The following is a 27305-nucleotide window of genomic DNA, read 5'->3' as shown; positions in this document are numbered from 1 at the left end:
TTAAACAACTAAAGAGAAAATATTGGTAAATACCAATATTATAAAAATCGGTTTTTAGGCACACGGCCAAGGGGATTTGCGCAAACCCTAGTGCCAAAACCCTAAATCCGACTTTCATATTTGTGCAAGGCCCAATTGCTTAAAACCCAATTAATTTTTTATTTACTTGGTCCAACAATAAACAAATAATTAATAATTGTTTATTTACTTGATCAAACTATAAATAAACAATTCTACCATAAATATTTATTTAATTCTGCGAATACCCGTTTTCCAGAATTAATGCTGTCAATCACAATTACAGCAAGTGAGATTAATAATGATAAACATTATTATAAGAAAGTTCTTATCCGCCTTTATCAGAGCCGAATCGGGGACTATGGACCTAGTAATAGGAGCTTAACAAATCCGATGAAAAAGACGAAATAGTCCTTTCTCTTTTGTCCATCGATTCGTCTAATCTTGGTCAAATACCCCACCTTGTAAGCCAAGACTGAACTCTCCTTTATACTAGAATTATATTTACTCATCGTGACGAGTGTCCACTGATATAGTCAGTTCGTGATCAAGATCCTCCAGGTTCAACCCGTGTCAAGAGAAGTCAATTTTTCCGTTATACTTCTTTTGATACATATCAGCCCTAAGCATTGTTGTTTCCCCAGCGAAAGATTCTTTCGAACGTTACTTACTTCGAAAGTGCTAGCAATCTATCGGTTCTGAAATCAACCCTTAGGTGAGTGAACGTTAACCTTCTTTCAGGAAGGCTGGATTCCGTATCTGTAAATCACTTCCCACTCGAATCATGCTCTGAGAAAACTCCCAAGACATAAGTTGTGATTAGCATGAATAGCCTTTTAGCGAATGAGTCAAAGAGCTCAGTAACATAACCCAGTGTCCATGATCACTTCAGGATTTAGATCAAGTCTCACTGTGACCATCATAGTGGCCTCGGTTAGTGTGTCGTAACGGTCCTTAAACGACACATCTACACCAAGACCTGTCCAGATCGTACACTTACCACAAGTGTAGAATGCTCCCACATAGTGATCAGCCTTCACCTATGTGTTCCACATATATGACTTTAGATATAAGTTTCCAGGCGTATATCAGTCATCGACCATGTTTTAGCACACCGCCCGAACTCAGGTGCCCGAACTCAGGTGCCCAACACGTGACTCAGTTAGATACGGAGGCTATGAAAGATAGTTGTTATTGATTCTAATTGTTTAGAACTCAACCCACTAATCATATAATGCTAATAAAGTTATCTTATTATCGAATTTAGTAATCATTTATTCATTATCTTCAAGTGGGCAATATTCCTAACAAAAAGTTCCATATTCAAAAGGGAAAAATGTTATGCCTGAGGTAAAAAAATTTATTGAATGTGTTTGGAAAATATTTATTATCAATAATTAACAATTATTTCCTAAATTTGCAGAAAGGAGATTGGGTTGTGAAAGAATAAAATTGGAATAAGGTACAAAAAATTCTTAAACATAGCAATTTTAGTATCTTCGACAAAATACATAGCGGGTTGACGAATGAGAGGCATGATATGCTATTCAATGATGGAGCGTTTTGATATTTCTCGGAAATTGAAGGAAAAGATAATTAGATTGGATGGACCGGTTAAGTGATGTGTATGGTCTGATAATAAGTTTAAATAAATGATAATTTCAGGACTACATTGCGACCCAACTCCGAATGTGAAAGACCTGCCTCACATCGAAAATAGGCTGGAGAAATTGTATTTCACGGGCGAGGCTTCTAAGAGACCAAACCACATCTTGGCGTTGTTGGCTCTTCCTATTGGGCGCGTATGACGAAGATCGCGTCGCCCTTATTTATTTGGCGATATTGTCGACAATGGTGTTACCAAAACAGGAAAACACCAACATAAAGGACGAGCACATACTACTCGCAATTGATCCCCGTGTTTTTAATGACTATCCTTGGGGAATGGCGAATTTTGAAGCACTATGTGCTTCAATGAAAAAATATGGAAACTTTATCCCAAATCACAGAAAAATGGTACAATCTGGAAGGTTTTCTCCACCCACTTCTGGTTTGGGCGTATGAAGTTGTACCGCAATTTGCTGTACTAGGATTCATAGCAAAGTCTTACTCGGCTGCGATACCGAGAATGTTGAAGTGGTCGTATCACAATAACCCCGGATATGATATTCTGGAACGACTTGTTTTAAAAAATGAAGAAGTAATTATGATTAAATTTTTGAAGTTACAGATTCTTTATTTGTTGTTAACAAAATTTCTTATATTTGTTTAAGATTGATATCCTAACCATAACACCAACTGAAGAGAAGTTAGCTATGCCATACATGGTGGATACAACATACTCGGGAATACCAGATTATCAAGGGACCGGAACACGAAAAAAAGTGTCAAGATCCAAAGGTACATTTATACATTATTTACATTCATTATCCAAAAATTCCTAAAAATGATTTTTTTTTTTAATTTGTATGATAATTTGATTAATTTAAAACAGGGACAGATGCCGCGAGCAGCTCGAGATCACCCAACTCAACCACTGTTGAATTGAAATCTGAAATTCAGAAACTCACTGAAAACTTAGGAGTTGCAAATTCTAGGATTGAAATTATAGAATCCGAGCTTAACATGGTGAGCTGCAAATTGGAATCGCTTCAGAATTTTGTTACAGATAACATTTAACAATCACACAACGTACGAAGCGAGGATAGGCCAACAACACCTGTACCCGAGACTGACCCTTCTCCAGTGATGGTAATAATGAGAATGATTACTTAATAATTTTCGAGTGTTGTTTATTCTAACTTAATAAAACCATACTTGTAACAGGAATATTTAAGTGACAGACACTCAAGGGAAACACCGCACAAGGTACGCAACGAGGATAGACCAACAACACCCGTACCCGAGACTGACCATTCTCCAGTGATGGTAATAATGAGAATGATTACATAATAATTTCCGAGTGTTGTTTATTCTAACTTAATAAAACCATACTTATAACATGATAGACACTCAAGGGAAACACCGCACAAGGTGGTCGAAGAAACACCAGTCGTGGCACGTCAAAAAACAACTACTGAAACCTTAAAGGTATTACGTTTACATATTACAACAAATCGGAAATTGTTGTTAATAACTGTAAATAACTTGAAAATCGTTGTAATAGGAGGTTGGTGGGGCAGTAAAAAATGGGGCAGGAAAAAAGATGTCAGGGCAAATGACGTTGACAGCCATGATACAAATATTTCCCTTCAATATACTAGAAAAAATATAATTAACTTTTTAATTTTTAAATTTGTAGATGAGATGCATTGTAAACAAATTGTCAAACACAAACAACGATGAGCATTCAGTAAGTTTAACCTTTATTTACAATAAATGTAAATAAGTATAATTGTTTAATTTGTCAAAATTTAATTTCAGGAAATTCAGCCTACAACATCAATGTTCACGCCCTCATCTACTGTCAATGCAAACAGTGAACCAGCTGGTCGTACAAGAAGCAGTCAAAGATTAGACAAAGAAGTGGTAAATAATTTAAGACTCTTTAAATTTAATAGAAAATTTCTGGAAATAACTGTAAATAAAATTTTGTTCATATGTATAGTCTCCATCCCAGCCAGTCGCCGAGAATACTCAATATGTCCTAAACATACCGGAACCTCAACAAAGCGATTCTTTAAGCCTACTAATACAGATCAATGCCGACATGACTGGTGATGTAGCACCCAAACAACAACCGGCCAAACGTACTCGGGTCACCAAAAGACAACTCAAAGAACATGTAAGGTATATTATTTTGTATTATTTTTTATTTAATAATTACTGTGAAGTTTTAATTAAGAATATTCTGTTTGTAAATATGAATATAAATAGGAATTGTCCCCGATATTAGGAAACCTTGACAAATCATATAGTCCGTTCCAATTAACAAGACTCAACGATGATGTGATGTTTTTGATAGAAAACATCGGAGACTTTGATGATAATGATCCTATTGATCATACGCAGGTGGATGAAGAAAGTGAACCCGGAGTTCCTTTTGTGAGGAAGAGAAAACAGCGAACAAGAAACACAACTGTCATCCCAATCGTAAGTGAACGGCCTCGAAGGGAAATCAAGAAATCAGATGCAACAAAGACGCCTTACGTCACATCTCCGAAGAAGACAAAGAAATCTAGTGGTTAACAAGGAGACAACCCACCGAAGAAAATGACAAAAGGCAACCCAGTAGCCAGCCCGATCAGCCCAGCCATCCCGATCATCCCAGCCAACCCAGATTTTCCCTAGGCATATGAATAATTATGCAAACAAATTGATTTAGTTATTTGGTACAATGGTTTTATGCTTTTGATCTCCCTGTTAAATTTATTTTGGAACCTGGTTTACATTCTCCGATATTTGTTTTGTTTCCATGTTATAACATGGTTTTATTTCATGTTGAACATCATCGGTTAATGCTTTGAAACTCATTTCATTTTATTATCAGTTTTAATAGTTGCAATTGATAAATACCAGTGTTACTTTTTATTAATAATTGCTACAGAGTTCGTGTTACATTCTGGAAATAGTTGACAATAATCGGAAATGAAAATCTAAAAAATTTGTCATTATGATTTGTCGAAATAGCCAAAATGAAACTATAGATATTTGTTTTGTTTCCATGTTATAACATGGTTTTATTTCATGTTGAACATCATCGGTTGATGCTTTGAAACTTATTTCATCTTATTATCAGTTGTAATAGTTGCAATTGATAAATACCAGTGCTACTTTTTTGTTAATAATTGCTACAGATTTCATGTTACATTATGGAAATAGTTGACAATAATCGGAAATGAAAACCTCAAAAATTTGGGCGAATGAATTAAAAAAACGTATCATTTGAAGATAATATCAGCCTAAAAACAACCTTTAATTTTGGACGAGTTGTTATAACTTATGTAATGAATATAGTATCTGCAGAAATGATAATGACAAATATAGGAAAATGATAACATAGAAACTTGAAAGTGAAAAACAAGTCAAAATGTCTACAACAAAAAATACTTCATAAAAATAATAAAAATTAAAAGTGCGAACAGGGGAAAAACATTGATCATTAATCATTTGAAGACTTGCATCCCCTCTTATTGTGGCTATGCTTTCCACATTTGCTGCAACGTTGACGGTATGAGTGAAATAACTCGGACTTTGATCGATATCTCTTCATTTTTGGCCTTCCAGCTTGTCTTTTGTAAACTGGTGGATTAATTACATAAGCATCTTCAGGCAAATCCCACTCGCCTACCTCTTCAATAAGAACAATATCTTGAGCATAGATGTCAGCATAATTTTGACTAGTGTAATATGAATGAACAAAATCAAATGGTTTCAACTTCCTACGGTATAACGCCGCAGCCGCATGAGAGCAAGGAAAATCATCCAATTGCCAAACGCGACATGTACATGTCTTTTCAGCAATGTCGACAATTCGGTGAACGGCACCATCAATAACCTCAAACTGTTGGTCATTGATGATGTTAACCTAAAAAGCAAAAGAATAAAGCAAATTATCAATATACGATAATTAACAATAATTTCCACATTTTTCCAGTAATTTTTGTCGTGAAACATACCTCCATCGTCCGAGCATCATCTTCAGAGTTAAAAAGAATACCAAAAGCATGCTCAGTAAGACCAGATAGCATTCGTGGAATAAGTTCTCTCTTCTCATTAAACCACATTTGCCACAAACTCCGATAACTCAAAACCAAACAAGCAACTGGCCAGCCACGCGCTTCGTTCATCACAGAATTCAAGCATTCAGAAATATTTGTCGTCATTACATTATACTTCTTTCCCATAAACTGACTCCGCGACCACAATTCAGGCTTCGCATCCAGTAAGTATTGTTTCATGCTAGGCTTAGACTCGGTCATCTTTGCAAGCCAATAGTCAAAATCTTTTTTAGTATATGCCTCTGCACAAATGTAAAAAAGAGGCCCATAATAAGCTTTTCCAAACTTTGCCTTCACATTCGCCCAAAGATGTTGCATACACACTGCATAATTAGCCTCGGGAAATACTGCATGGATAGCTTTTGGAATAGATGTATTTTCGATCTGAGACAATAACCAAACCATCTCTAACACCATAAACTACCCTGAGATGAGTCATGAACCAATGCCAAGATTTGTCGTTCTCTTAATCAACAATACTAAAAGCCAAGGGAAAAAGATAATTATCACCATCTTGAGCCGTGGCCAATAGTAATGCCCCGTGTGATTTACCTTTGAGAAAAGTCTCGTTTACCGAAATGACAGGATGACAAAACTTTCAACCATGCACAGAAGCCCCCATTGCCAGGAAAAAATATTGGAAATTTCCATGTGCATCAGTTTCTGTTACTGTGTAAGAACCTGCCAACACAGATAATAAATGTTAATTACTGGAAATTATCTCATTGTCCACATTTAAGTATTCATAATGGAAATAAATGGAAATAACTGTAAATAAATAACCTGAACGTCTAAAAATATAAAAACGGCTATATGTATAGAATCAAAACAAAAACAAACAGAAAACTTTCAAAGATAAAAAAATACCTGGATTCTTCTCTTTTATCATATCGCCTACAATGGGGAGATGAGAATATGATTTGTCATAATCACTGCGAATACCTTACAAAACCTTGGAACGAGCCATCCACGCTTTATAATAGCTAATCTCAACTTTGAAACGCAAACACATGATCTCCACAACTGTTTTTGGTGTATATTTGTCAGTCATTGAGCTTCGGAAATCATTGTTAACAACTTTGCTAATCAATGAAGATGACACTTGTTTATGACGATGTATAAGGTTCTTTCCAAAGCAATTATGATCTTTGTTGAAAGACTTAATCACCCAAAATTTGGAAACAGAACATACACTAGCATTCAATTTCCACGAGCAATCAGAATTCAAACAAGCAATACAATATCGCGTCTTGCTAGGCCTTTTCACCCGGAATTCGAAATTGTTTCTCAACGCAATAACAGTCAACACTGAAATCATTGTTTCTTTACTCAAAAAAATGTTATTGACATCAACTTCAACATTCATCAGGCAGTTTTTCAATTGCGTCTCGTCAAAAAACAGTTCTACCATCTGGAAACTTTTCATCAACCAAGCTCACAGAATCACATTTTTCCAAAGACAGACGTTCGAAAATCTTCACTGTAAAAAAAAAAAAAATTAACAGTGAGAGTTGGACCACCTCTAACCAAGTTAACGTTTAAAAAAAAACAAGAAAACATACCAGAATCCACCAACGACCAAGACGCAGAAGCCATATTTTTAATCGGAAACAAATTATTTCTTCCAGGCGCAGTTTTTTTTTGTTTTCTGCGAAATAGTTTCATCTGCAACAAAAAAAACGTGAGATTGCTTGTGTTTCAAAAATTTAAACGTTCCAAAATTTAAAAACTAACTGCTTCCTTAAAAACAGCAAAAAATATTTTGTGTGTACGATAAGAAGTCACATACGTGAATTAAAAAACACAAGCAAAAAAAAAAAAAAGTGTCATAACACCCTTAAATATAGAAGTTAATTGACCTAATTCTAATTAACCCACGCATGCTAAAAAATACCAACACATAAGGAAAGAAAAAAAACGTGTCCAACAACCTTAACAGACGCACAAAAAAATAAAATATATTGAAGGATAATTAAAAAAATTGCCTTAAAATATTGAAGTATAAAAGAGTAAAATATATTTTGCCACTTTGACTATTTCTCTAAAAAACTACTAACATAGACTAGATACCAAACCTAATGAGCTAATTACTTACAAAACTCTAGATTTCAAGATAATAAAATTGATCGCGAAAAATATATTTTTATAAGAAAATAAAACTTTTTCGTAATCTTTTCTTTTCTGAAAATAAAGTTTAGTAGATACAAATATGAGATATAAGCTAAAAATAAAAGTACTAAATATAAAAGAAACCCTAGCTTTACCGAGTCCTCGGCGTCAGAAGAAACAAAGTCGATCAGTCTCACCATCAGGTAACTCTCTCTCCCCCTCTCTCTGTCCTTTCGATCTCTAAACCCTCCGATCCGATCGCCGCCTAGAGTCCTCCTCCGACCGCCGCCTAGAGTCCTCCTCCGACCGCCTCTCCCTCCTCTACGGCAAGCCTACTGGACGGCCAAGCGGTGGTGTTCGTTTTAAATTAACGGCGTCGATAAATTTGGATTGCCGGAGTTTGGGGATGGAGGTGGAATCGCGGCGGAGGATCGGCGTTCCGATGGCTGTTGTCCGCGTGACATTTTTCACCGTTGTATCTATTTTTATTGTTGAATTATTTTGGATTGTAAGTTGGGATAAATATTGTGGCTAATTTTGTCCGTGTTTATGTTGGATTAGCGAGAAAGAAGGAGATAAGAAGATTAATCTGAAGATGAGAAAATTCGATCCGTGGCCGGTGTTCTTCAAGCGCGAATGGAACCGGAACTGGCCGTTTCTGATTGGCTTCGCCATTACTGGTGCAATCGTCACCAAGATTTCTCTCGGCCTTACGGGTATTCTCTAGTTCAACATATTTATACCGTGTAATTTTTGTGGCTGGATCTGATTCTGGGCTTAATTTTGGCAGACGAAGACGCTAAAAACTCTCCGTTTGTTCAGAGGCACAAGAAGCATTGAAGCGGTAAGTCCCTGTGAAGTCGTTTTCTTTTTGTCTTCCTTCTTCTTTCCCAATTCAGATTGTTTGCTGTTTAATCCTAATCAGAAATTATCTTGGAGTTTAGAATTCAGATACGGTGTTCGTTGCTTCACTTCAATCTTGTGAATTTTTCTAGGTTAATTGTGCCTTGTACCGTCGCCTAGGTTCATTTATGTGCGATTGAATCTTTTACCTGTGAAAATAGTAGCTAAACTGAACTGAGAGCTTTATATGTTAGACTTCAAAGTCTTAAATGCAATCGACTATAACGACACTATTATTTGTTTATGATCCTATTTTTTTCGATTTGTTGGATGGATAAATTATTAGTTGATAAGATTATTTTTTGGAAAATTTAACTAAGAAATTCGAAGTGTAAGTAAAATTTCATTTTTGAAGGCCGGAAACTATCAAAAGAGTGGCACTCACATCATGATATACTCTTTTCAATTGTAGTTGTTGCAAGTGTTGGAATATTGGGATGATCTATATAGCCTACTCAGAGTAAAAACTAGTAGTGGACTTTTGTTTGTTCCAATGGTACGAGTGTTAGAGAGTAACAGCTCCAAGATTTATATGACTGAGGTGGTGTGATGTGATAACTTATGTTTTGCTGACTGTTGTGTCATTGGAACCGTAAATGGGCTTATGAATTTGAAACATAATTGGGAAGAATATCTATAAACTCAGGGGATTCCCGAGCTGTAGTGATCGCATACATGTTCATAATAGAAAACTAAGCTGCAGAAATTGCAACCATAGTGCTTGCAATTGGATTTTGTGATAACCAAGTGCGCCTCTTAAAGACTTAACCGTCGATGTCGATGTTTTGAGATGAATTGCATATATGTGTGGATTTGATATGTGTTTCATCAGAGATCTGTTCTGAAATTATTTCTCTACATTTTACTTTCAAAGTGACATTCCAAGTTTATGTGTCAATAAATCTTATAGTTACAACGTGTGATTTCAAATAGTCTTATACTGCTACTTTGATTGTACTTTTTTGTAGGTCACAATGCTGGACTTTTCCCTTTGGAAGAGGACTTTTTTTCCAACCTTCTTCTTTGATACAGTTGCCAAATAATATGCTTGAGATGTTTCAATGCCAATTTAATTCATGTTTTGGATGTCTATTCTGCTTATTCCGTAAGTGCTTGATACTCTGCTCTTGTAATTCTAAACCAACTTTTGTCGTCAGATAATCAATTCAGTGTCTTTCAAAAAGCCCCAAAATAGTCTTTTGTGCACGATGATGGTTTCATTCGGATTGTGATTTGTCATGATTCCGAAATGCTACTTAGGAAGTTTTATCCCAACAATTTCTTCACTGCTGGAGCCCAAAAAGTGTGTTAGACGAAACATATGTTCGACATATTACTCTACATATGGATAGTGTATAACATTCGAGGATTGATGTATTCTATAGACAAGAGTCACCGAGATAAGTTATAAAGGGGATAATTAAACCTGGCTTGGCGGGAGGTACCGCGACTCCCGCTCCCGCCAAGCCCGGACTCCCGTTACTTGGGCAAACGGGAGTCCCGGGATTAACGGGACGGTAGCGGGACTACCGCCTAACGGGATTCGGACCCCGTTAGGCGTAAAAAAAAATGATTTAAATGAATTTAAATAATTATATAAAAGGACTTAATTGAAAAGATTTTAAAGTAAATGGGTAGGAAAAAATAATAAAGAAGAATGTGAACCAATCACAGTAATTAAATAGAAAGATGTAATTGAAATGATTTTAAACTAAGTGGGTAGAAAAAAATAATAAAGAAGAATGTGAAATTAAAAATGGGCCTCCTAAAAAACCTCATCGACCCCTAAAAAGGTGCTCCGGCGAGGAAAAAAAGCATTCCTTTCCTCATTAATTATTTGAAAATTTATCCCGGACAAAGGCCGGGATATCCATTAGTTATACAAGTTAGTCTAATCATTTATGTTTACATTTGCGAACTCAACTTCAAAATCGTCAAGAATATCGAAGCACATGAATGTTTCTTGTGCTCGATTTCTATGTTGAATCCAATCCTTACCACACGTCAATGCTTCGACCATCTCCGGTTTCAAGCTACATCTTCTATCGTCGATGATGCGGTCCGCGCTATTAAAAGCCGCCTCAGATGACACGGTTGAAACAGGGATGGTGAGGATGTCTTGTGCCATAGATGACAAGATCGGGAACCTCCTCGCATTCTGTCTCCACCAAACCAATAGGTCGATGGCTTCGTCATCCGTCCTGACCCAATCGTTCTGATCGTACTCTTGGATCTCCGGATGTGACCGTGCGTCGGTTGCGCTCGACCTCGTCTGACTTGTCCCAGCTTCTTGTTGTTGAGGCGATGGGTTGTAAGCGGGCGCGTTGACGAAGACATTCGTGTATTGGTGTCTTCTTGGATACTGCGTCTGTGATTGAGATGGTTGTGCTCGATATTACGGTAGGAGTTTCTCCTCGTATACCTTGAAAAGATAAAAAAAAAAGCTTGCACGATCCTCGCGAGATCAAGTGCAATGTAATCTTGGTCCACAAAATGGTTTCTAATGTACTAAAGAAATTTTTTTAAACCACCAATTTTACATCGGCAGTCTAGAATGGCTCCAAAACCGTATAATAATGGAACATTTCCAGCCCCCCAATATTTTAAAAACTTGGCTGTCATTGCTTGAATAGAATCTTCAAAAATTGTTTCGTTTTTATATTTATCAAGATGCACAGCAATTGCGGTCATAGTATGAAGACCGAGAAAAGAAGTATGAGTGTAAACTGCAGAGTGATAACAAATTTCTTTGTAAAAAATGTCGAGAAAAGAAACAAATGATTCAGCCATCCTAATATCATATTCGGATATAGCGTTATCGCCATGTTCGCTGTTAATGTAAGAAACAATAACATCGACATAATGCTCGGATAAAAAGTTGGTCAACATGAGAAATGTAGAATTCCACCTAATTTTGTTATCTAGGTGAAATGTGCGCTCTTGGAGACCGTTTACTCTAAGGCGTCTCTTAAGCTCATCTACTCTAAGGCGTCTCTTAAGCTCATCTACTCTAGAAGTTGAACTATTTATCCAACTAATATAATTCCTAATCTTGTTGATCGAAGGGTCATAACTAGCGGCTCCGGCTTGAACTATGAGGTTTATGATATGGGTAGCACATCGTTGATGCAAAAGGGTATCGTTAACATTAAGTTTCTCCTTTAACTCTAATCATGGCGTTGTTGCTTGTGACATTATCTAATGTTACAGATATAATCATATCGGTCAAACCCCACTCAGCTATAGCACTAACTATGATGTCTAAGATGTTTTCACCAGTGTGAGAACCTTCTATCCTCCTAAAGGCTATGATACGTTTGTTCAGGTTCCAATCGTCGTCTATATTATGCACTACAACGCTCATGAAATCCATCTTAGATTGACCAGTCCAGATATCCGAGGTTAAGGCTACGCTATACCTACCAGATGATATTGTTTGTTTCATTTGTTCATTTTCTCCTAAAAACCATTTTATGATATCGGATCTCAAGGCTTTCCTAGACATTATTTGAACGTTTGGAATTATAGAACTAATGAATCTAACGAAACATTGAGATTCGATATGACTAAAAGATTGATCGGTGGATACAAAATATTCTACTAAATAACGTCTAAAGCTTACAGGATCGATGTGACTTACCTGGCTTGACGAGGCTCCAGATTGATTCCCCTGGCAGTGCCTGTGATGACTCCACAATAGCGACGTCCCGAGTCTTGTGTTGTGAGCGCTGAAGATTTTGCCACAACTGTGACATTTTCCGGCTTTCTCGCCGTTCGCAATCACCTCTTCAAAGAAAGTCCACACAACGGACCTAGCACGACGTCGTGGTGGTTGTTGTTGTTGTTGAGCACCTTCATGTTGTTGTTGTTGTCGTGCTCGTCGCTGTCGTCATTGTTGTGTCTCCTCATGTTGTTCACGTTGTCGAGGTCGTGGAACTTGAGTTCGACGTTGAAGTGGTGGTGGTGGTATGTCTTCTTCTTCCTCCTCCTCCTCTTCTTCATTTGGATTTTGGGTTTCATCGTCATCTTCTTCTTCATTTGGACTTTGGGATTCACGATAATGTTGCTCGAATTCTTGAAATTCTTGAAAAGCCACTTCGGATGGCGGAATTTGAGCTTAATAGGCTTGCTCGGGATCCATTTGAGGGTAGTATGGCACTTGGGTGTTTGGAATTTCGGTGAATTCTGAATGGCCGAAAGTAGGAGCAACATAATTTGGATCGAAAGAGTAATGTGTGGTTAGGTCGGGGGCGTTTTGAGACAAGTGTAACCAATTTTCTTCAAAACGGTGCATTTGTTAACCTCGGGAAGCTCTTACCCTTCGACCTCATCGGTTGTGGGATGAGGATGCCATGAAAAATTAAAAGCGTTTGAGAGAATTTCATATTAAAATCGAGAGAGATTGAGAGAATTTGAGATTGAAATTGAGAGAATTTGAGAGAGTTTGAGAGAGTTTGAAGGAAATGTATGAAGAAAATGAATGAAATGGAGGGGTATTTATAGATTTTAGAAATAAGTGGGAAAAAAAAATTAAAAAAATGCTCGAAATAGCCACCAACGGATATATTATAGCGTTAAAAAAAACGGCTATTTTTTTTCGGCCGTTGGATCTACGACCGAGATTAAAAAAAAAAATAACCGGGACTAACGGGATCACCGGATCCCGTTAGCCCCCTTAACGGGAGTCCCGTCCCATCCGTCATCAGTAACGGGAGTCCCGCTCCCGTTACTGTTCCTAACGGTAGCGGGGATTCCGTCCCGTCCCGCTACCGTTAGGCCAAGTTTAGGGATAATGAACAAGAAAAGAGACCTTAATTTCTTTTGGCGGTGAATGGATAGATGGATTATTTTAGGATGGAATAGAAGAAATAAGTGTTTTCGATAGAGTGAAAGAGAATAATGTGTAGTCGGATTGTTTAGACTTGAGAGGGTATTTTGAAATTATTAAAAATAGTGGGCTTCGTGTTTCACAATCTCTTAAAATTTTCAGGCCTGGCCCATCAGTGAAGGGGCCCTAGGTGGGCTCAGCTCAAAAAAGTTGCAGCATCCAGCTCGTGGCTCTATGGATTAAGAGTGTTGTGTTTTATAATCTCTTAAAATCTTCCGTCCTTAAAGTTGTCCATTGGTAGACCTCAGAAAAAGTAGCCATTGAAAGGCTCAAGGCCTAGGCCTGGCCCATCAGTGAAGGCCCAAGGTGAGCCCAACCCAATATATTTGCACCAACCGGCTCATGGCTCTTTGGATTAAGGGTGTTTGAAATTAGTGGTTATCCAAAGTTCCACTTCCAATAAGTCAAAATTTTGGTCATTAGTGAAATATAAGGTTTCTGATCCTTCACATAGTTAAAAATAAAGTTTAAAATTAAAATATATCCTATTTACTACAAAAATTAAAAAAAATCCCAATGAACAATTCATAGTTCTATAGTTCTAGTTGTGTTAGCCACCATAATAGAATTTTCGATTTCGTGCAGTGTCGGAAGAAAAAAAAAAGTTTCAAAGTTCTTCCTTTCATTTATCCTGGATTAGAGGTTATTGTGATATTTATCGGCAGTACTAATTGTTGATCATATACAAAAAATTTAAGTCATCGAAAGACTAAGCGATCAAGTCCAAGATTGACTTCTTGTCTTTTTTTTTTTTTTTTTTGGAAAAATGGTATGAAATAGTTAATAACTATGACTTTTGCAAAATAACTATAGTTTCATTAGGTATAACAAAATAGCTAATTGAGAGTACTACGACTTTTAATCCTGCATCGATTAATTTTAATTCAGCCTTCATAAAGCTTACATTCTGTCAGTATAATTCGTGGGATTAAATTTAATCCAACCTATATTAATCTTACTTTGGCTAGTTTGCTTATAGTTGACAAACTATGACTATTTTGCAAAAGCTTAAATTCTATTTGATTATATAGCCGTTTGACCTTTTTTTTTTTTTTTTTTTGAAATTTTCGGGAAATAAGAATATGCATAATCCGAGATCATATACACGATTAAGGAGTTGGGATAGTTCGTATATGGAATTCGTGGTTGTCTTATTTAACTATCTATTCTCCATATTAATTATCATAACATTTTGTTTATCGTATGTGTTATTTGTATGTTACAATCTTTTATTTAGAGTCTCTCATTAGATTTTTTTTTTAATCGGATTTCATTATATTATTCTTAGTAATGTAGACAAATGAAAGACTCGCAGTAAATATTAATTAAACCCGACAAGACACGCGTCCCTCGACGGTGTTTAATGAAAAAAAAAAAAAACATAAACCATAAACAGGTATAAAAATTCATTCTCAGTAAAAAGAAAATAAAAAAGATGGAAAAATAAAGTGCCATTATCCAAAAATAAAGTGCCATTTATACAACAGCTGATAGTTCTGAAGTTCATTGTGCAACGAGCGAGCCAATTTAGTTTATCCCGTGAGTTAATCAATTTGTACTCTCCACACTCTCCGACCGAGCTCTATCTTCCCCGAAAATGGCGGCAGTGAGAATAAACTGCTCATCTGTACAAAGCACCATAGGATTCCTCAACCATCCTCAGTCCCGTTCCTCTCTCAGCCTGAAAACGAGCCTCAATTTTCGAAGAAACCCGTCTTGTTCTTCGCGCCGAGGCACAGCAGTGTGTTGCACCGTTAGAGGAGTGGAAGAGAAGGAAGAGGCTTTCGTGTTGACCACGCCTCTGTATTACGTAAATGCCCCTCCACATATGGGCAGCGCTTACACAACCATCGCCGCCGATTCCATCGCTCGATTTCAGGTTCTCACTTACACACCTTCTTTCATCATCATTACTTTGTTTTTTTGGGTGACCTGATATGGAAGTTAAATTGGAAAAATCAAAATTGAACTCTAAGTACGAGAGTCTCTTTTGTCCAGAGGCTGTTGGGGAAGAGAGTTGTGTTTATCACCGGAACGGACGAGCACGGAGAGAAGATTGCTTCAGCCGCGGCCGCTAATGGCTCGACTCCGAAGGACCACTGCGACGTCGTTTCTCAGGCCTACAAGAATCTTTGGGCTGATGTAATGTTCCGTTTCGCTTCCTGGTTAGAAATCAGTGTCATTTTTCTTTCTCTCGGTCAAGTTATTGCCGTGGAATACTCATACTCAGTACTTGCGATTCGCGTCTTTACTACAGTTAGACATAGGCTACGACAAGTTCATACGGACGACCGACGCCAAGCACGAAGCGATAGTGAAGGAGTTCTATTCGCGGGTTCTTTCCAATGGCGACATTTACCGAGCTGACTACGAGGGGCTTTATTGTGTCAACTGTGAAGAATACAAGGTACTCTTTTTTTTTGTGTGGTTACTCTTGGTATAGCAAAATGAATATTTGATTTTTTTTATTTGTTTTTTGTTTTTTTTTTTTAGGATGAGAAAGAACTGCTTGATAACAACTGTTGTCCGATGCACCTAAAGCCGTGTGTTGAGCGTAAAGAGGACAATTTCTTCTTTGCGCTGAGTAAGTACCAAAAGTTGTTGGAAGACACTCTGGCCGAGAATCCGGATTTTGTTAAGCCTTCGTTTCGTCTGAATGAGGTTAGGAGCTCCGGAAGAAGACACTAATCGGTGTAGCTTCTTTTTGTCGTTCAGTGCATTATCTAATGGTTATCGTAGATTCGATTTGTTTCTCTCGAAAGAGTTCAATGACCGTTCTCTCCTTTGTGATTAAGGTGCAAAGCTGGATTAGCAGTGGCCTAAGAGACTTTTCCATTTCCCGGGCATTAGTGGATTGGGGAATCCCTGTCCCCAACGACAGCAGCCAAACTATTTATGTTTGGTTCGACGCTTTGCTCGGGTAAAACTTCTCTCTCTGCAAATAATTGGATTGTGTTTTTATTGCGTAGATACGGAAACATATTATGGTATTTATGAAAACAGTTATATATCGGCCCTATCAGAGGACACGGAGGAGCCTAGTTTAGAAAGAGCTGTTTCGGCAGGTTGGCCTGCGACCCTACACTTGATCGGAAAGGTATACAATTTTTTTTTTTTTTTTTTTGGTGTGTAAATTTCAACCTATACTTTGAGAGTACACAAAAAACTCTTAAGGAATGGTCTTTTAAGATTATGCAGAAATGGAATTCTTTCGTACTCATAACTTTCCAGTTTGTTCATCAGTATCATGTATTTGACTTCGGATCTGATCTTTTTGTAGCTCTTTGGTTTTACACTTGGTATAGTTTATCTAAGATATTACTAATATTTATCTAATAAAAATATCCTTGTCTGCATGCTCAACTGATCGATAGTTCTGTCTATGAGCAGTCAAACTATATTTGCTTTCGATTACAGTGATTATTTCTCGGTACTTGTTTATTTCGTTTTTACCTTGGTCGATTTTAATCAAGAGATCTCTTGTATACAGGATATTTTACGCTTCCATGCCGTTTACTGGCCGGCGATGTTAATGTCCGCGGGACTGGAAATTCCCAAGAATGTGTTTGGCCATGGATTCTTGACAAAGGTATTAATCCTATATACTTATTTGTGTTTTTTTCATCTATATTTCTACCAGAAGAATATAGATACGCAGTTGCTTCGTATTACACCAGAGTCTTAAGATACTGTAAAAGAGAGAGAGAGTTATGAGGCATATAATATATCGCTCTGGTGTCTTTGGTTTCTGGTTTCAAAATGATTTATTTACGCACATTGATGCTTGTGGGTCGGTCTGAATTTCAAGCATTTTAATGTATTTGTTATTTTCTTGATTCGTGAATGCTTTTTGTATTTGTGAAATAGGATGGCATGAAGATGGGAAAATCGCTTGGCAATACGATCGAGCCGAACGATTTGGTCAGCAGATTCGGGTCTGATGCCGTGAGATACTTCCTCTTGCGGGAGGTGGAATTCGGTGGCGATGGAGACTATTCAGAAGAGCGTTTCGTTCACACTGTAAATGCTCATCTTGCTAATACGATCGGTGTGATTTCTCCTCCGTAAATACGACACATCATATTTTTTTTTCCCTTCCTTTAACCTGATTCTCGAGCTTTTTGTGTGCATATATGCTTTTACAGGAAATCTTCTCAATCGTACTTTAGGACTTCTGAAGAAGAACTGCCAATCAACTCTGGTCACCGATTCAAGCAGCGCAGCCGAGGGAACTGCATTCAAAGAAACTGTAGAGAATTTGGTGAGTTTTGTTGAATCCGTAGTTTGATATTCTACGCCTCTTCGGGCAAGGCGGTTTCAAAGCGCTTAGTTTCTTTTCTTTTTATTTTCTTTTGCAGGTTGAGAAAGCCCGAGTTGAGTACGAAAATTTAACGCTCTCGTCTGCTTGCGAGGCTGTGATCGAGATCGGAAACGCTGGGAATCTGTTCATAAATGAGCGAGCTCCATGGTCTCTCTTTAAGCAAGGAGGCGATTCAGCCGACGCGGCCGCCAAGGTTTCAATTCAAAACCCCACTCACTGACTTTGCTTTTTTCGGTATTTGAGAAACTCGGGGAAGTTTTTGGATTACAGGACCTTGTGGTTATCTTAGAAGCAATGAGGATTATAGCCATTGCATTATCTCCCGTTACACCGAGGCTAAGCAGGACAATATATGAACAGCTTGGCTTGTCTAAACACCAGTTTGATTCTGCAACTTGGGTCACTCTCTCTCTCTCTCTTCTCTCTCTCTCTCTCTCTCTCTGAGAGAGGGTCTGATTTTTTTGTTTTGTTTTGTGGGCATTGCAGAGCGATACGAAGTGGGGTGGGCTAAAGGGTGGTCAAGTGATGGCACAACCAAAGCCAATATTTGCGAGGATCGAAATCCAAGCTGACCCAGACGATGAAAACGTGGTTAAAACAACTAAACAGGCTGGGAAAAGGAATCACAAATCACCTCAGCTTCAAAACCCCGTACAAGCCTGAAATTTTTTAACCGCGGTTAACTGTAACCGTTTTCGAACGGTTAAGGTTAACCGCATTTACTATCATTATTTTTCTTATTTAACTTTTTCTACCAAAAGAAATTTGGCCAGCATGCATGGTTTGCATTTTGCACGTACCTAAAATAAACAGATTATTGTTGTTTGTTCTCCAGAAAATATATACAAAAATCTTTTACGTACTCGAGCTCAAATTTTAATGTCTGCAACAAATATCTTTAATATCTCCAGAAAAAAAAAGTGTGAATACGAGTCTGGCCTAATTTTTATGTTATCGATACAACATCAAATTTATAGCAGTGCAATCTTGCGAACAAAGAAAACAATCGGTCCGACCTCCTCTGAGTTAGTAACTTTATATCTTTGAGTTGGTAGGCTTCTTTGTTTCGTTTTAAGTTTGTTTCTAAAAATCAATGTGATTTTCTAGTACTGAATTAATATTTTTAAGATACAAATACCAAACAGACATAGAAGCCTACCATGATTAAAAGGGGCCACTAATACCAATTTAGGGTTTAGAATGAATGTTTAGCTTTGGCAATTTATGAATTTGGTAGGCTTATAGTTTGGAATAATGTATACACGCACATAATCAATTAAAAAAATAGCATTAAATATATCTTTCGTGTTGTCCCCCCCAAAAAAAACTATTTGCCGTGATAATTTATTGCCGTCGCCCACATTTAAGTTAGATACCAAACAACTGCAGAAATAGCATTAAAAATAGCATTACTTACCAATATTCATACGGTTAAGCATTAACCGCGCGTGCGGTTAACCAAGTCATAGCTATTGACCTTGCGTGGTCACTTTTTTTTAACCGTGCCAATTTGCCCATGTTTGTCAGTGTCACTTCTAAGTTTTAGCTCAATTATTTCATTGATTTATTAATAATAGCACCTCTGATTCAACATCGCAAATGAAAGTCAAATACAACAGAATAAAAATCAGTCAAAACTGCATATACCAAAAAAAATCTCTCAATTCATCAATAAATTTTCATCACACAATGATCCAAAACTGTTACCAAACACAAAGCAACAGACCCAAAATTCAAAAGGACGTATATAATAAGGAAAGCAACAAAAAACATGGAACCGAAAAACAGGTGAAAAACTAGATGGTTATTATTATTATTATTATTATTATGGGTGGTATGGTGTCCCAGTTCAGTCGTTCCTGGTAACTCCGAGTCTTAGTCTGAAATCGTTCTCCATAAGAGGAAGACCATCCTTCAACTTGATTTTGGGCTCCCAACCGAGAAGCTCTTTGGCCTTTGTGATGTCTGGTTTCCTCTGCCGAGGATCGTCCGGAGTGTTCTCCACCGATATAATCTCCACTTCCGGATTTATCAGCTGCCAAAAAAAAAAAAAAAATCAAACTTAGCGCACACACACACACATATCAACTAGTCAACTTCCATTGCAAACTCGGACTCACCTCCTTAACAGTCTCTGCGAGCTCCAACATTGTGAATTCACCTGAGGAATAAATATGAAAAAGCAAGGCCAGTTAAGCTCTGGTTTAGAGTAGTGATATGGTAATAACTCTGTTGGTATGGTCTGATAAACAACCTGGATTTCCAATGTTGATAGGTCCGGTGTTATCTCCTTCCATGAGTCGGATCAGACCGTCCACCTTCAAAAACAATTCCCAAACACAAAAATGTGTGTTAATGAAACAAATATGTGGTGCGCGACTTTTACAACTGAAATTGAGTTCTGGATTATACCATGTCAGACACGAAACAGAAGCTACGTGTTTGTGTTCCCGGTGCTTGAACAGTCAAGGCCTCTCCCCTGCAATACATATGAAATAAATATATTCAAGTTACATTTATTAACCTGGAAAGAGATATATATATATATATATATATATATATATACACACACACACACACATCTATATATTCCACCATGTGTGAAAAGATTACGAATTTCAGGAACTAACCGAATTGCTTGCGCTATGAAATTGCTGACAACACGACCGTCATCGATATTCATTCTCGGTCCATACGTGTTGAAAATCCTAGCGATCCGGATCTCTGTCCAGATGATTACAAATTAATGTGAGAGAGAGAGAGAGAGAGAGAGAGAGAGAGAGAGAGAGAGAGAGAGAGAGAGATGCCAAACAAAATGTAGTAAAATTAAAATGAAATAAATCATCGGATGTGACAAAATCTAACCGATTCCATGCTGCCTGTGGTAGTCAAACATCAAAGTTTCAGCAACTCGCTTTCCTTCGTCGTAACAACTCCTAACTCCTGAGAAATTCACAAAATAATTAATTTTTAAGTAGTTCAGTAGGTTTGGCACATAGTTATATTTTTAAAAAAAAGTCAATTGTGGGGCGAGTGGTAAATACCGATAGGGTTGACATTTCCCCAATAGCTTTCATCCTGAGGATGAACAAGAGGATCACCGTACACTTCAGATGTTGAAGTAAGCAAAATCCTGTTGCACCCACCGACTCATTAATATATTTTTCCCTTTAGAAGAGGGAAATAAATTTTAAAAAATAAAATATAAGTGGGTTTAAAGGGATAAAACTCTCGACCTTGCACCGACTCGCTTGGCAAGTCCCAGCATGTTCAAGGTGCCGATCACATTTGTCTTTATTGTCTGTCACAACATCAATGCCCACAAGTTAGCTCACCAACACAATCGACATTCACAGTAGTTGTGCTTGATTGAAACACGCGTACCTTCACAGGATTGTGTTTGTAGAAGATCGGAGAAGCGGGGCAAGCAAGATGGTATATTTGATCAACTTCGACCAGCAATGGTTCCGTGACATCTGCAAAAAGGGAAATTATAGTTTAAATAGATTTGAAAAAGAATACATATCGGGAGTAAGAAATTAAGAGACTAAAGTGTACCGTGACGAATGAGCTCAAATCTCGGGTGACCGATCCACTTCTTCAGGTTATCCTTTGAGCCAGTAAAGTAATTGTCCACAACAATCACCTGAAAAATGCACACAATAGTATATTACTCTGTTATGTCGGTAAAGCCCCAAATCATAATAATCTCGTATCACATAGAAGAACATCTTATTACCTCATTCTTCTCATTTTCCATTAGCTTGTCAACCAAGTGAGAGCCGATAAAGCCCGCTCCACCAGTTATGAGAATTCTCATATTGGCCTGCCATGCAATCAATCGAAATTCATCGCACATAGTAAAAGAAAGAGGGGGAAAAAAATACTAAAAACAAATTAATGTAGTGAAACCGAAACCACGCCGCGAACACTTTTTTTTTCCCTGTGATCTTTGTGTTTTGCAAAATGTCAAAGACCTAGACATTGATGCGATGAGATGTTTGACTCTCATCGCAGCAATTCAAATATCAAGTCCCTATCCATTAGAATTGTGACCCATATATGGTTCTGAATTCTATTAATCAATTCAAAATTGCAACAATTTTTTCATACTTTTTTATTACCGAACTTCAACGGATAAAACCCGTCTAATCCCCACTTGCAACAACATTGATACCATCTTTTCCAACATAATCGCTTTCCAGTTCATATAGAATCTAATTTTTCTAAACATCCAGAATCCTAAAAATCCAAGACACCCTAAAGCTCATAGGCTTCTTCATTAACTGTGTGAACACAGAATTTTAATTTTACTGAAAACCCCATTTAAGGAAACAGGCATAATCGAATGAAAAAAAAAACTACTGATTTACTTTTTTTTTTTAAAAAAGATCATACCTGGAAAAATTTAGCATTCCTTAAAGGAGATGGGGTTGGAGGTGGTTTCGGAGACACATTAGTGTTCCCATTAGAAGATTCCTTCGCCATTATTCAGATCTCGCTTCAAATCCTTTAAAAATAATCAAATCATAAGTCAACCATTAAGTGAATGAGTCACCGTACAAACTACAAACTTTAAAACCAGACCAAAGCAAAACTAAATCAAACAACTCCGCAAATATAAAAATAAAACGTCCAATTATGTTCATAGGACGCCAAAATTAGCCATCAACAAATTTATTGCATTTAAAAAGAAAAATTCAATTGTACAAAACGCTAAAGTCAAATTATCAATAAGAGAATTAAAAAAAATTTACCCTTTTTTTCTTTTTCTTTCTCTCCACAAAACAAAACTACACAGAAAAGCTTAGGATGAGTTTGTTGGTATTTGCAAGCTTGTGTTGTGTATGGATTGAAGACCCTTATATAAGGGAGTTAGTAATTGGGCTCAATAGTTGCTAGGTTTAATGTTTTAATTTAACTTTCAATTTAATATAAAAAAATCACCGGACAGTACCAACTAGAGAGAGAGAGTAATGAGTGTTAATCGGTTGAAAACAAAATCTTGAAAAACACGTTAATGGACGAGTGAGAAAAAAGGTTCTTCCTCGTGAAGAAAACGAGACCCACAAACCAATCTTCAACAATCTCAGCTCAGATCTGAAGAAATCTCATGTTAAGCAAATCGTTCGTTAGACCGTACGGAAAACAACGATTATCATAATCATAATTCATAACGTAAAATACACCCCACGCAAAAACTAAATCAATAAAGTTGAATTTGTATTAACAAAAAAAAAAGGTAATCACTTGATCAACAGTTAGAAAGAATTAAGCCGGAAAATTTACCTCGAGCGAAAACAACGATCAGAGTCGAGCTTTTCCTTCTTTTTTTATTTTATATTTTTTTATATTTTTATAAAGCCGATGAATCGTGTGTCATTGCTCTTCACGAGACTGAGCTGAGACTATTTAAATAGTGAAGGAAAGTATTTAGGAAGTTTAGTTACACAAGTAACCGAAAATAACACGATTATCCCCTAATTATATTTTTCCCTTCAAAATTTATTAAATTATCCAAATGTGTGACCGCGTTGGACTTGGAGTCGGAGAGAGATTTACTTGAAATCAGATCACTACTCGCCACGATGACCTAGTGACTTTCACACCGTCCCTATTTTATTTATTCATTTATTTTGCTAACTAGCCAAATCAACCAATTAATATTAAGAGAATAGCCAAAGTTTCAATTAATTAAGAGAATAGCCCAACTAATCTAAACTACCTAAATTACCCTTTCACACAACTCTCTCTCTCTCTCTCTTCAGTCTTCTGCGTCGCCGAGGCTCCGCTCGAACATGACCGCCGCCGAGAGCTCGAGGTAGCCGTCGAGCGCCGCGGCAGAGACGAGGTCGCTTGCGCCGTTGATTTTCACGGTCAGGGTGCTTCGAGATCACCGCCACCGCGTCGCCGTCGCTCAGGCGGCGGAGCGCGCGCACGGAGAGGCCGCGATTGGGGGAGTCGAGGATGGCTATGACGTCGTTGTACCGTTTCGATGTCCGTACGCTCGTCCTCGCAGGTACGCTCGTCCCCGCAGGAGATTTCTCCGGCGACGGCCTCGAGTCGTCCGAGCTCTTCCAATCGTTCTCGGAGATGGCGCGGAGGGTTTGGCTCCTACACTGTCTTGCTTTCACGATCGAACCTGAGGTCTCAGAAGTCGACAGCGAAGGAAAGCCCTAAACCTAACCCTAACCTCGGGTTCACTGGAGGTAACCTGAGGTCTCAGAAGTCGACAGCGAAGGAAAGCCCTAAACCTAACCCTAACCTCGGGTTCACCGGAGGTGGAGAAGAAGAAACAATTCGCGAATCGGTTAATTAATTAACCTACTGTAGTGAGTTACGTTAATTAATTAACTGATTCGTGAATGATTTGAAATTCACAAAAAATTTACAAAAATCATAACTTAAGTCAATTGATATTCAAAGCATTCAATTAATTAACCTAATTCCGAATTCAATCATTTAGTAAATTAACTTTACTCACAAAAAAATCAAAACCTAAACTAATATTCAACAAATAAGTTAATTAATTAACCTAACTCACTCCAGTAGGTTAATTAAATTAACCTATTCGCGAATTTACCAAGGGCGTTATGTTCTGAGCCGAAAATATGGGCTATTTGCTTAATAAAATGAAACTTGGGCTATTCCTCCAATAAGAATGACAAACTTGGCTAGTTACAACAAATTTCACTTTTTTTTAAGGATTGGGATTTTATATATTAATTAAGAAGATTAGGCTCTTTATATTTATATAAGTTTGATCACCAATTAGATCACATTAAAATTGAAAATTTTATTAGACCTAAAGATTAAAAAATATTAAATAAATAGCCAACATGGTGACACATGATTTATATTATTATTACTCTTATTATTGAGTTAATTAAAATTTGTTTCGAAATAAAAAAAAATTCAATTTATTATTCAAAATCTCTAATTATTATGATCTTACTTATCTATCTCTCTCTCTCTCTCTCTCTCTCTCTCTCTCTCTCTCTCTCTCTCTCTTTCTCTCTCGTTTTCCGTCACATTTTTTAACCATGTACATAAGTCAAAAACATTAAAACCGTAATTAATAGTCTATAATAACTAGTAATAAGTTCTTTTTTCAGTTAATAGCCGGTACAACTATTAAAAGTTAGGAAAAATGATATTTTTGGTCCATCAACTTTGTCACCAGTAACAAGTTGGTCCTCGAACAAAAGTCAAACACATGTCATTGACTTGTGGGTACCATCGACAACCGTTTGATTAAGGTTTGGGTACTCTGTAGCACGCATAATATACACCTACGATATCATAATAGAGCACCTCGGGTTAAACCCCGAAAGAGTTAATGTTTCCATTTTGTGCTCATTAGTGTTTTAGGAAGAAGACTTGGGATGTGACTCTTGTAACTTCTACTTTTTGCTTGAGAAGACGAAGATCTAGTGACGGTTAGGGCTAGCGCAAACGGGAGGACTCAGACAGAACGTGAGACCACCAACGCTCCAACTCATCCCCGGCTTTGATCGGCGAGTCGACAGAGGAGCCACCGCCCGACTTTTCTTTTTCAAAATAAATCGGTCACTGTATAGCGGAAGGTAATAAACTTAAAAGTAGTTTCAAAAGTTCGGATAAATTTTCCGTTTTTAATTAAAATTTAGACTCGTATAGCGACCCATGTAAATATACATTCGGTAACGAGATTTACAAAACGTTACAAAATAGACTAACTCTCGGGTTGTGAGACCCCATTAGCCCATAGGTCAAGGAATATGCGTCTGGTCTCGATCTTCTACGCTTATATTGCATTAGAGCTTTTCATTTCTCTACATTACCAAATGTCATAAAGCTATGAGTCGAATGACTCAATAAGCAGGAGTAACAATTAATGCCATGTGACGTGCAAACAAGCACATAAGGATGCAGAACTAAGCTATAGATGAACTAAAGATCTAAAGCTAGCTCTAGAGCAAGACTAGGCGTGGCCACACTCTACTATTTACTTTCCGCCCTGCAAAGTTGTACACATTTCTTGCTACAATCTTCAAAATAACAACAAGCTGGCCTCAGACCGTGAGCAACGGTCTTATGGTAGCTTGGGTGTTTATAAACTGTCTGGGATCCATAAGTGGTACCGTCTTCATTTGACGTCGGCGCTAGTGTATCGCCTTACGACGGCAGTGAGCTCACTCGAGGCGAATGCTCAATGCTGAATGGGTTCGCTCTAGACAACTGCTCATTATTATCTGTTTGCTTGAGGCGGCTTCCAGTTATCATCGGGTCTTCCCCAGATTTAAGTACTCTGCGCCATACAGACCTCTTGGCCTGCCAAACACAAGTCATTGACTTGTGGGTACCACCGACAACCGTTTGATTAAGGTTTGGGTACTCTATAGCACACAGAGGATACACCTACGCTATCACAAGAGAGCATCTCGAGATAAATCCCGAAAGAGTTAATGTTTCATTTTTGTGCGCGTTAGTGTTTTAGAAAGAAGACTAGGATGTGACTCCCGTAACTTTTACTCTTGGCTTGAGAAGACGAAGATCTAGTGATGGTTAGGACTAGCGCAAACGAGAGGACTCAGACAGAACGGAAGACCACCGACATTCCGACTAATCCCCGGCTTTGACAGGCAAGCTGACGGAGGAACCACCGTCGGAGTTCTCTTCCACGACTGTGATATCTTTGTGATGTCTTCGCTCTCAGAAGGCGAACGATCGTCGTCAAACTCATCGCAGTGTAGTCGAAATCAAGCGCAATTCCTCGATCTATCGTCGGATTCCTTGTCCAACACCCCCGCTTCGTCTTAAGAACAGATTGCCAGAGAACTTATCGGAGGAATATGAGAGCCACCACAGACTGGTTGCTCTGAATCTGAACAGAGTTGGAATCAGATTCAATCTGGATGAGCTTTTTGAAAGCTTCGTCGTTTGTTTTAGGAAAAAATTGGATCGGGATCGTGTACAATGGAAAAATGGATCGTGTGAGATCAGTGATTTGATGAACGCGTATTTTGCGTGCGAATCCGCCCTCATTTGACCTAAATCGAGCTAGTCCTTAAGTGTTTTTAATGGTTATTGTAAGCTTTTGCAACAACATATTTAAGGAAAATGATGTTATTTGAGAGCCACAGAGTATTTGATGAAAACCAAAAGCTTTTATAACGAAAAACGAGTCAAAACGAAGCAAAGAAGAATTAGAAGACAAATTCTTGAGCTCATCGCGCCGCAACCATCATTCCTCGCGCCACGACCTTCTTTCGGCTTTTTGCGGAACTTCTCCAGCAGACTTCCTCGTGCCGCGACCTCCTCTAGCAAACTTCCTCGCGCCGCGACCTCCTCCAGCAAACTTCCT

The 27305-nt window shown here is 37.7% G+C and overlaps 4 protein-coding genes across 5 annotated transcripts; 2 read left to right on the top strand and 2 right to left on the bottom strand.

The window, feature by feature from the left end:
* Window positions 1-4202: 4202 nt before the first annotated feature.
* Window positions 4203-6143, bottom strand: LOC149379233 (uncharacterized). The gene is made up of 3 exons (XM_089603975.1): window positions 5637-6143; window positions 5276-5545; window positions 4203-4304 (listed from the first exon to the last, which is right to left on the bottom strand). The coding sequence occupies exons 1-3, from the start codon at window positions 6141-6143 to the stop codon at window positions 4203-4205; spliced, it is 879 nt and encodes a 292-aa protein (XP_089460101.1).
* A 1800-nt stretch (window positions 6144-7943) lies between these two features.
* Window positions 7944-9942, top strand: LOC149379232 (ATP synthase small subunit 6, mitochondrial-like). The gene is made up of 4 exons (XM_089602250.1): window positions 7944-8050; window positions 8409-8563; window positions 8638-8691; window positions 9719-9942. The coding sequence occupies exons 2-3, from the start codon at window positions 8443-8445 to the stop codon at window positions 8685-8687; spliced, it is 171 nt and encodes a 56-aa protein (XP_089458376.1). The 5' UTR covers window positions 7944-8050; window positions 8409-8442; the 3' UTR covers window positions 8688-8691; window positions 9719-9942.
* A 5171-nt stretch (window positions 9943-15113) lies between these two features.
* Window positions 15114-18821, top strand: OVA1 (methionyl-tRNA synthetase / methionine-tRNA ligase / MetRS (cpMetRS)). Its single transcript, XM_089604183.1, has 12 exons — window positions 15114-15517; window positions 15637-15780; window positions 15896-16045; window positions 16132-16299; window positions 16434-16558; window positions 16642-16735; window positions 17129-17227; window positions 17506-17686; window positions 17784-17899; window positions 17997-18152; window positions 18230-18358; window positions 18446-18821. The coding sequence occupies exons 1-12, from the start codon at window positions 15236-15238 to the stop codon at window positions 18620-18622; spliced, it is 1821 nt and encodes a 606-aa protein (XP_089460309.1). The 5' UTR covers window positions 15114-15235; the 3' UTR covers window positions 18623-18821.
* A 759-nt stretch (window positions 18822-19580) lies between these two features.
* LOC149379230 (UDP-glucuronic acid decarboxylase 6) lies at window positions 19581-23414 on the bottom strand. Of its 2 annotated transcripts, none has more exons than XM_089604284.1 (13): window positions 23249-23414; window positions 22358-22469; window positions 21699-21785; window positions 21518-21605; window positions 21344-21435; window positions 21196-21260; window positions 21004-21092; window positions 20825-20902; window positions 20590-20683; window positions 20372-20438; window positions 20214-20277; window positions 20080-20120; window positions 19581-19994 (listed from the first exon to the last, which is right to left on the bottom strand). In XM_089604284.1, exons 2-13 carry the CDS (start codon window positions 22445-22447, stop codon window positions 19809-19811), a joined length of 1041 nt encoding a protein of 346 aa, XP_089460410.1. In that variant the 5' UTR covers window positions 22448-22469; window positions 23249-23414; the 3' UTR covers window positions 19581-19808. The 2 variants fall into 2 exon arrangements, with proteins under 2 accessions (XP_089460410.1, XP_089460411.1); XM_089604285.1 differs by lacking the exon at window positions 23249-23414 and adding an exon at window positions 22717-22828.
* Window positions 23415-27305: the final 3891 nt, after the last annotated feature.

The sequence above is a fragment of the Urtica dioica genome, chromosome 12 (assembly GCF_054948205.1).
Source record: "Urtica dioica subsp. dioica isolate 48M chromosome 12, U.dioica_male_clone48M_v1_H2, whole genome shotgun sequence".
NCBI lineage: Eukaryota > Viridiplantae > Streptophyta > Magnoliopsida > Rosales > Urticaceae > Urtica > Urtica dioica.
This window is presented reverse-complemented; position numbering and strand designations above follow the sequence as displayed.

Coding starts and splice junctions, on each gene's coding strand:
- LOC149379233 (XM_089603975.1), bottom strand. CDS start 6,143: ATGGTTTGGTTATTGTCTCAGATCGAAAATACATCTATTCCAAAAGCT. Junction 5,546..5,636: donor ATGATGCTCGGACGATGGAG/GTATGTTTCACG, acceptor TTTGCTTTTTAG/GTTAACATCATCAATGACCA. Junction 4,305..5,275: donor ATTTGCCTGAAGATGCTTAT/GTAATTAATCCA, acceptor TCATATGCCTAG/GGAAAATCTGGGTTGGCTGG.
- LOC149379230 (XM_089604284.1), bottom strand. CDS start 22,447: ATGGCGAAGGAATCTTCTAATGGGAACACTAATGTGTCTCCGAAACCA. Junction 21,261..21,343: donor ACAAACACAATCCTGTGAAG/GTACGCGTGTTT, acceptor ATGTTGTGACAG/ACAATAAAGACAAATGTGAT. Junction 20,903..21,003: donor GGGAAATGTCAACCCTATCG/GTATTTACCACT, acceptor TGAATTTCTCAG/GAGTTAGGAGTTGTTACGAC.
- LOC149379232 (XM_089602250.1), top strand. CDS start 8,443: ATGAGAAAATTCGATCCGTGGCCGGTGTTCTTCAAGCGCGAATGGAAC. Junction 8,564..8,637: donor GATTTCTCTCGGCCTTACGG/GTATTCTCTAGT, acceptor TAATTTTGGCAG/ACGAAGACGCTAAAAACTCT.
- OVA1 (XM_089604183.1), top strand. CDS start 15,236: ATGGCGGCAGTGAGAATAAACTGCTCATCTGTACAAAGCACCATAGGA. Junction 15,518..15,636: donor ATTCCATCGCTCGATTTCAG/GTTCTCACTTAC, acceptor TCTTTTGTCCAG/AGGCTGTTGGGGAAGAGAGT. Junction 16,046..16,131: donor TCAACTGTGAAGAATACAAG/GTACTCTTTTTT, acceptor TTTTTTTTTTAG/GATGAGAAAGAACTGCTTGA.